Source organism: Solea solea, chromosome 1, assembly GCF_958295425.1.
Source record: "Solea solea chromosome 1, fSolSol10.1, whole genome shotgun sequence".
NCBI classification, from domain to species: domain Eukaryota; kingdom Metazoa; phylum Chordata; class Actinopteri; order Pleuronectiformes; family Soleidae; genus Solea; species Solea solea.
The window spans coordinates 2,140,681-2,150,124 of record NC_081134.1 but is presented as its reverse complement, the minus strand read 5'-3'; the positions used below and the strand labels follow the sequence as shown (position 1 = coordinate 2,150,124).

The 9,444-nt window shown below is 42.1% G+C and overlaps 1 protein-coding gene across 5 annotated transcripts; it reads left to right on the top strand.

Moving 5' to 3' along the window:
- The first annotated feature begins 5 nt into the window (after nt 1-5).
- On the top strand, nt 6-8,888 carry odr4 (odr-4 GPCR localization factor homolog). 5 transcript variants are annotated; one of them, XM_058629628.1, is made up of 15 exons: nt 6-79; nt 1,235-1,338; nt 2,188-2,304; nt 2,560-2,652; nt 2,770-2,876; nt 2,960-2,996; nt 3,581-3,724; nt 3,813-3,908; nt 4,222-4,269; nt 4,464-4,583; nt 4,670-4,778; nt 4,895-5,092; nt 5,497-5,550; nt 5,830-5,913; nt 7,792-8,888. In XM_058629628.1, the coding sequence occupies exons 2-14, from the start codon at nt 1,240-1,242 to the stop codon at nt 5,898-5,900; spliced, it is 1,293 nt and encodes a 430-aa protein (XP_058485611.1). In that variant the 5' UTR covers nt 6-79; nt 1,235-1,239; the 3' UTR covers nt 5,901-5,913; nt 7,792-8,888. The 5 variants fall into 5 exon arrangements, with proteins under 5 accessions (XP_058485611.1, XP_058485603.1, XP_058485588.1 ...); XM_058629620.1 differs by lacking the exon at nt 7,792-8,888 and adding an exon at nt 7,489-7,717; XM_058629605.1 differs by lacking the exon at nt 7,792-8,888 and having other exon boundaries at nt 5,830-5,956.
- The last annotated feature ends 556 nt before the right edge of the window (nt 8,889-9,444 follow it).

Genomic DNA, 9,444 nt, shown 5'->3' with positions numbered 1-9,444 from the left:
TCACCGCGCAGAGCATCACGGGAGGTTGTGTTGTCTCTACTCTGCTGACGAACCACTGTCCCATCTGTCAAATTGAACGGTAAAAATGAACCTCCAGGCTCGTGTTTGAGTTGTTTACAGGTATTTCCTGACTCTGCGCGGACGGATTTTTAAAGATAAACTTTCTGGAACTTTTTTTTGCGACAACGTTCATCATTTACAGGCAGCTAGGTGTTGTGTGTTAGCTAGCCAGAGCACTGCAGCAGACTACCTTTAGCCAAAAGTTAGAGACGCTTGTTGCATTTAATTCACTCAGGAACGGTGGTTTTGTACATATAGCACTGGCTATGCAACTATTGTAATCCCTCGTTAAATCTCTATTTTAAATGTGTTCTGTCACAGCAACTGTACACTAGGGTTGCAACTAATGGTTATTTTACTTGTTTGGTCTGTAAAATGTCAGAAAATGTTGACCAAACCTGGAAATGTTAATGATGTTTTTGAATATCTTGTTTTGTCCACAAACATTTTTCAGTTTTAATTATGTCTTTGTTATATGGAGCAAAGAAACCAGAAAATATTCACATTTAGGAAGCTGAAAAATCTAAAAGCTTGTTTTCATTATTGAAAAAAAACTCTCAAACCGATTATCAAAATAGTTTATTAATTGATTAATAATTGAGGCTATCATCATTAGCAGTAGTAGAATTATCATCATTATTATGCTATGACTAAAATTGGTATCAGTATACTTTTATCAATAATGTATGCTCCTGTGTGTATAAATGACATTGTAGTACTATAAACATGTCATGCCCAAACCTATAACATGATACAACTGTTATATATTTGCTCCTGGGTTGTCTCTTCTGTCTTTACCTTGCCTCTTTCTTTCATTTTCTCTCCCCCCTTTCTGCTCCCCCACCTCTCCTCTGTCCCCCATTTTTCTTTTCACCTCAACTGGTCGAGGCAGATGCTGCGCATCATTAAGGCTGGTTCTGTCAGAGATTGCTTCCTGTTGACTGATGCCTTCCACTGATGCCTAGTGTTTGCTCATTGCATGAATTGTTGGGTTTCTTTTCTCTCTACAATATTGTAATGGTACTATGTACAGTGCCCTTCTATAATGATTGTTGTGATTATGTGCTATACAAATAAAATTGAATTGAATTGAATTGAATTAGTTGAATAATTGTTGCAGCTCTACTGTACATAGTGCAGTATATACTAACATGTTTCTCCACACTCTCCTCAGACAGAATGGGTCGTGGATATATAGTAGACGATGCTGTGGAGCGATATCTGTCTGCACTGTGTGGACAACCAACAGTCCCAGTCACAGGACTACTTATTGGACAGGTACGTTCATTACAGTTTAATTCAGTTCAGGTTTTTTAATGGACTCATAGTTCAGTTAAAGAGAAATACAAGAACAGCACATAAGACAAGCAGTTCAATACATAAAAATACCTCATCATTTTACATGTCACCCAGAGTCTCTGCCAAATTGAAGACTGGGAAGTTCAGTGTCTGATCCTCATCAAGAACTATTTATTTTATTCTAAAAGTACTGTGTGTATTTCATATAGGTTTTTAACCCCATAAACTGAACGTACATTCAGCAGCTTCCGCAAACCAGCAAAACCTATCATACTTACAGTTCCAAGCAATCAACTGCATAGACATCATTGTAAACATTAAAAGGAACAGGGACAAAGTACGACCATTGTTTACTGCAGGGGTCTCAAACTCAAATGATCCTCGGGCCAATGTCAAGTTCAACTGTTTGAGAAAAACAACAGTTCAGTAAGGTTGGGTGATAGTAACTTAAATTTATCACAGTCTTCCATCACAATATTGCAATAATGATATGCATGATGATATTTCAAAACAGTGTTTGTTGTGATATGGTACTATATTTATGTAAATTAATAAAAACAATTTGAAATATGACATAAAATTATAAAATAAAAGCACATTTTTGATACATGATTAAAATTACGAAAAGACAGAAATAAAAGTAAGTAAGTAATTATGTGCGGTTATTTTTAATGAGTGTTACTGAGTTTTTGAGTGCAACAAGGTAGGATCCATGGAGCCATAAGCCACGACTATATGAGTTTGTGAGAAGCCACTACTGCTTACTTTTATATAGCTGTGGAGGATGTGTTGTGTCTGACGTGGAGAACTGATGACTGAATATTTCAGAGCACAACCCAGAGGGATTTTGTCGTCATGGCAACTTGCACACCGCAGAGGGAGGAGTCTGCCACAGGAACCGGAAACTCTGTGGACAAGGACTGGGTGACTGAGCATGCTCGACAGGTGGGCTCATCTCATACACATGACCCTTAAGAATGAACCCTGGACACATGTTTGTGATGGCAAGCAAGTGAAGAAGCACACACACACACAGACGGAGCCACCAAAAACAATACTTCACTCCCACTCCATGGGATAATAAACACCTCAATTTAAATCGAAAATGTTTTAGACACTGGCAGATTCAACAAAATATGTGTAACTGATAGCATTAATTTCATTATCAGATATCTACTTGTCACTGGTTTTAATCTGTAGGTGTCCAGGATGCTCCCTGGAGGTCTGTCTGTATTAGGAGTCTTCATCATCACTGAGAACGATGGTAAGGAAACGCAAGCAACACTCCGACAGGTAAGATTCACAAAAACACACCGTATGTATACACACCTACGTTACTAAAGAAACAAACTACAACGACTGCGCCTCAAGAAAATGTTAGAGAAAAGAGTGTGTGCTGTGTTTTTACAGCTGGTATTTGCGGTAGATAACCTCATCTCCTCGGAGCATTTGTGGAAACCTGCAGATGATGACGTCACAGAATGTGTCACACTGCACGTCAACCCCAAAACCAGAAAGTATCCTTTTGCACCGTCTCCTCTCTGCTTCCAGCTACTGTGTGCATGTGTATGTGTGTATTTTCTTTAACCTGACATGTCAGAACCACCTGCAGAACATTTGAAGTCAAAGACCCCAAGGTCAGTTTACATCTTTCACCAAGCAGCAGCTTCTAGGTGCAGTCAGTAGGAAATGTTACGTTCAAAAGTATTTAAGCGTTCTCTTTTTGGGCCTATACGTTCCCCTTCCCAATGATATCATTCTAGAATGATTAATGGGGTTATTCAGTTTTTTGAAGCTTTGCTGTATGAGTAACTGTTCAAAACCTCCTGTGCTGAGAACCACCCTGAGAGAGGGGGCACACTCTCCCTGAAAACATCATGTTTGCTGCTTTATTTTTCTGTTGGACAGCATTTGCTGTCTGGAAACTGCTCACTCTCCTCCACCAAAAAGAAGTTAATAGAGAAAATCATAAACACTCGACTCAAGTTTCTTCAGCAGATTGTTTTAAATATCCACTGTGTCCTCATCACTTGACAGCACAGATCAGAAGTTAAGGATTCAAGTTTGTGACTCTCACACTTAACTCGGACTGTGTTTTGACAAGAATCTGGCAATACGATATGTTTTAGTGAATCAATATTTTTGTTACAGCCCTCGTTTTAATCGACTTGCACATGATGTGTAAATTGAAACGCCATGTCATTGTCATCGACTGTTTCAGAGCACGGCCAAGCCTGCAGACTGGAAGTACCAGTGCGGTGTTTGCTCCTCCTGGGTCATGGTGTCGTGTTGGCTAAATGTGGACATGTTGGTACCACTACCAAACAACAGAACCAGTGCAGAACACATGGCTACATGTGTTAAGGTAAAGAGCCCGTTCACAATAACACAAATCCTCTGTCTTTGAGAATTTCAGCAGAACTGTTTGTTGTTGTATCTCTTGTATGTTTCAGAAGGGATTGAAAGCTTGGGCTCATCAGATTGACAACAGCGTTTGTTTAATTGATGGAAAAAAGCTGCCAGAGGACACAGAACTCACAGCAGGGCAGGTTGTTTAAATCCAACCAACAAAAAACTGTGCATGATACAAAATAATATACCTTAAAGACACTTTGTCAGTAAGTGGATTTAAGGATTTAAGCTGATTATTCACCTATTTTAATGTGCAAAGATACCAAAGCAGGCTACCGGCAAACAAACCAGATTGTTCTGAAGTCATTATCCAGATAACAAAGAACTATTAAAGAAATAATAATCATGCAACTCACTGTTGCAATCAGTTAAAAATGCAAAAATTATGTAACACTATTTATTTGCTGCATGTGAAAATTTAAAACATTTCAGTTTTCTTTCCCGTTGCAGAAGAGGAACGTGAAACAGACGTACACGACTCAACTGCTCATCACGCCGGTAAGACTGCATTTATACTGTCAGCCTCTTTATTCACACAGGCCTAAATTCAAACAGTAAAGAACAATTTTATTCCTCCATGTCTCTTGCTTTTGAAAACTGGAGCATTTCTCATTAAAAGAGAGTTTGTGTGTTTTGTTCACAGTAAGTGAAATAAAATGAATTAAGTTAATGACTGCCTGTGTTTGTTTCAGGAGAATCTAAGATCAGCAGATGTGATCCAGAGTTGTGGAGGCAGCATGTCGGTCAGAGGAACAATCCACAGCAGAGTTTACCTACACAGCAACAAGCCAAAGTCCAAACTGGCTGAGAAGGTAACAAGTTTATATAGATCACATGTCGTTAAATGCAGCTGAAAGAGTAGTCCAACATTTTGTCATCAAATCGGATTTTTAAACAGCTGCTAAAGAGAGATGTGGTTTCTACGGTGGCCACAAGGGTTCAAATGCTTATGGAGGAGCTGCAGGCGTCGGCGGAGGAGAGCAAGAGCAGAGACACGCAGCTGACTGGTAAACACACTCACACATGGACACTCTGGGGCAGTTTTCAGATACAAACACCAGAAAATGTGTGAAGAATTGGACCCAGAATATTGTTTAGAGTTGACACATTGTCTTTCTCTCAGAACAACTCCCTCGTCGCGTCTTCTGTCCTGTCAAAGCGACTGGACCATTGTGTGTGTGTGACTACCAGTTCAGTGACGAGGACCTGTGTGAGGTGACTGACAGGCTGAAAGAGATGCTCGACATCGATGCAGCTGAGGAAGACTTGGACACCAGGCAGGAGATGACTGCTGACATCGCAGAGAGCAGAGTTAAAGCAGGTTGGGAAACATTTATGTGTGTGTTATTGCCAGTTCCAAAAATGTTTTCACCAAACCTGTTATATTTGAGTTCTGAGAGACCTGGAAGTTTCGGTCAGAGACAAAAACATATCCATCTGGCGGCTGCAATGCAGGACTCTGAAATGATTCATCATTACTTTCGCTTTGTAAACCTCAGGAGAGTTTAATCCAAAACTGTACATAGCTCTGAAAGGGGTAACTTAGAAAATGTTCACAATAAACAGGACTTTGGTTATGTGCAAAAAACGTTTTGGTTGTGCTCAGTCATTACCGCTTTTGCAGTAGTTTGTCACCACTAAACAATCTGTCTTTTGTGCAGCTATGATTTATTGTAATAGAGTTTTGTGGAAGTTAATGAAATGAATGTGCTCTGTGTTTTGCAGAGGCTACTGTGGAAACAGTCAACGCTCTGGAGCCAAAGAGAAAAAGCTTCACTGGTATTTGATGTTCTGCTGCGATATAGACATTAGCACCCACCATTCTCCTCATATCACAATGACTGCAACGAAAATGTAGTAATGCATAGCCTGAACAGTCAGTAGCTTACTGTTGTGTAGAAATATGCTCTGAAATATCCACTGTAAAAAAAAATAAATACAATTTATAAAGGAATGCATTATCAGTAAGAAAGTAGGAACAGGCAGGTTTAGAAGATTGTCAGTGTGTGTCTGCGTGCTTGTATCCTGATTCTTCTCTTCTCTGTGTGTGTGGTCTAGGTGTTGCCATAGCTACTGCCGCCGCCGTACTTGCCGCTGCTGCCTCAATGCTCTATCTCAATGACGTCTGACGTGTACAAACTGGTACAAACACGCACCAGAATAAAGTGTTTTTGTGTTGAACACATCTTCTCTGCGTCTGTTGGTTGAGTCAGAAATTAAGCAATTAAAAAACTAGAGAAAGAACTCGGAGAGAATATATCAACACTGCCCTATAAGATTAACAATTGTGCATGCACAGGGTGGCCATCTTGCCACAGTCAGCTAACGTGTTGTAGTGGTACATGGACTTTTTAAAAAACCTTAACTTGCTCAATTTTCTAATATAATAAAATACAGCAAAATTTTAACCCTCACCCGTCCGTACATACAGTAAGACAATACAGAGACAGACGCAACAGGGTGACTGGCGCTAGTATAAGAGGGGTGAGAAAAGGGAAGCGACAGAGGGAGGGAGGAGGAAAAAAAGAGCCGCTCCCATGCTATGCTCCTGTGGGGGAGTACAGCGTGGGAATGGGAAAAAAAACCTCAGCAACATAGGCATACAAAATACACTTTACAATTGAGAACTCGAGACAACTTGCACAGGGGAGGGGGAAGGGGAGTGGAGGTGTACCAGTGCAGGCAGGCAGCCAGCTGCAGCCGATTTCATTCACCAATTGGTGGATGAGAAGCGGCAAAGGCGTGGGATGGGGGTAGAGGTATGTGTAGTATATGTGCAAGTGTGTTTGTGTCCATGAGGGCGTGTGTGTGTATAAGCCTGGAGACTGAAGGCAAAGCGAGCCTAGCACACAATCAGTTTTTCATTTCGTGGAATGCTATTGCGATAACATAGCAGGTTGCCATGGAGACGTCCTTGATCGGCACCCAGACGGAGTCAACAATCACCAGGCGTCCGTGAAGGAAGGGAGGGCGGAATACAGAGCATCTCACTGCAGCCATCTCCTTGGGGAGTTGTTCCAGAAACGGCCTTGTCCGAGACCGGTGCCACAGGGTCCGAAACACATATTAGATTATGATGACTGTTTGGGTTAGGGCCAGTAGTCTAAAAGACTTACTCTGTTTGTCCAAGTCGGTCCATTCGGCAAAGCCGAAAGCCTCTCCAAGATGTTATCCATGTTGCTGTAAGAAACTGTTAGAAACAGTGCTGACACTGACAGCTCTGCCCATCCCGTCAATCATATCGGGCAGCTTCGTGGGGCTTTTGACTGCTGTCACCGTCTGCAGAATTTTCCGATACTTCAGAGCCATGCCTAATCCAATCAGCAGATAGCCTGTCCTTCCCCACAAAGAAAAACCTGGCACTGGCCGGTGAGGAAGAAGGACCAATGAAACCAGATTTGAGGGATTGCTGGATCGCGCCCTCAATAACCTCACCGTCAAAAACCTTTACCCCCTTCCATTAATGTCATCCTCAGTGGGGCCACCATATTCACCAAGCTCGACCTCCAGAATGCATATAATTTGGTTCGTATCAGGGAGGGGGGCGAATGGAAGACAGCCTTCAACACGCCATTGGGGCATTATGAATACCTGGTGATGCCTTTCGGGCTCGCCAATGCCCCGGCTGTCTTCCGGTCATTTGTCAACGATGTCCTCCGCGATTTCCTGAATGTCTTTGTCTTCGTGTACCTTGACAATATTCTCATTTTTTCCCAGGATCAGACCACCCACATCAGTCTTGTCCGTCAGGTGCTGGAGAGATTGTTGCAGCACCACCTATATGCGAAGACAGAGAAGTGCGAGTTTCACGCTCGCTCGGTTTCATTCTTGGGATTCATCATTTCACCCGGAGAGATCCAGATGGACCCCGAGGAGGTCCGGGCGGTGCGTGAATGGCCGGTTCCGGACTCCAGGAAAGCACTTCAGCGTTTCCTGGGGTTCGCGAACTTCTACCGTAAGTTCATACGCAATTTTAGCTCCGTCTCTGCTCCTTTACATTCACTCTCCTCTGTGTTGCAGTCCTTCCGATGGAACCCAGAAGCAGACCATGCCTTCATGGAGCTTAAACAACGGTTCACCTCTGCACCCATTCTCCATCACCCCCGACCCTCACTGTCGACTCAGACTCCGAGGTGGGGGCCATCCTGTCTCAGAGGGTGGGTTCGGACCAGAAACTCCACCCCTGTGCCTTCTATTCCAGGAAGCTGTCTTGGGCCGAGAGGAACTACAGTGTGGGGGACAGAGAGCAGCTGGCAATAAAATCTGCTTGAGGGATGGAGGCACTGGCTGGAGGGGGCGGATCAACCGTTTCTGGTCTGGACGGACCACTGTAAGTGTGGCAAGTGTCAATATGAAAGTGAAAGTGAAAGTTAAAAGTTGCTTGACCCAGTAACAGTCTGTCTGTGTATCGTTGTGGATTAACATTCTATGATTTTGCACCTCCGTGCGTCTGTGGATTTTTCTCTGTGCCAACCTGTTTCTGTGTGACTTTGTTTTTACCGTGGATCTCACGCCGACGAGGTTAATTGGGGTATTGTACTCTTTGCCTCTGTCCTTGAACTGTGAAAATAAACTTTGTTACTTACGCATCTGGGTCCAGCCCTGTGCGCAGAAAAGGAATATTTCAGGCTACCATTTTTGTGCCGTCACTTCTCTACAGCAGGCTATATGCATAAATGCCTCCATCTTTCCCAGAGGACCATCACATTCTTTGCACTTTTCACAACAAACTGCATGTTCAGAGTTGCCCTCAAGTTCCATAATAGCTATGCAGACAAACAAATAAACAAACATTTCTAAATTCACTTCTTTTGAAAAGCTTATTTGCAGTATCTTCTTTTGGGTTAAATGCACAGAAAGAATTACCCCTGGGGGATAAATAAAGTGTATATAAAAATATTTCTGTTTATTTCCAACAAATAAGCTTCTCTTAGCCTATAAAACACCAGAAAATCCAAAATATTTCCACTTCCCTTTCCAATGAACATGAACTATTATCAGTTTTGCAGTGTCATCTGTTTAGGATTTAGACAACACTGCCTGAACCATAGCATGAATCCCTGTAGATTGTCACAGTTTTGCCAGCTGCTAATTTAAAAGCTTCAGAAATCTGACATCGGTCTAGTTTAGGGATGGTTTATATTATAAAAAACACTCAGTGACTTTTTTCCACATAGAAGATTAGCCCTAATGCCTAGGTTGAAGTATTCAGAGGTCAGAAATGTAACTCAACCCTTTACAGGACATGATACTCAACCTTTTCTATTCAACTCAGAGGTGAAGGGTATGAGTGTTAAATTTCACTAAATAAATCTTCAATAATAGATTCTTAACTATTTAGAACAAAAGTCTCAACAAGGCAATATTAGAAATGAAGGGTTAACATACCAGTTTATTGAAACGTCCAGTAGTAGAAAATACAGCCAGTAAGTTGTGTGACACACAGTTGATGTGTGGGAGCTTCAGACCAACTCCCTGGTGAATGGGAGCTCTGTCCCTTATGTCCAAGATATCCCACCAGAATACAGACCCTTTACATATCCATTGTGATTTACTCAGGAAAGCTATTTCCATCTGAGGACCTTTTAATCACCATGGGGTCTTTTCACATGACAATTGAGCCACCTTGACTCGTCTACTTCCTGCACTGAGAACATCAGACCTACACACTTC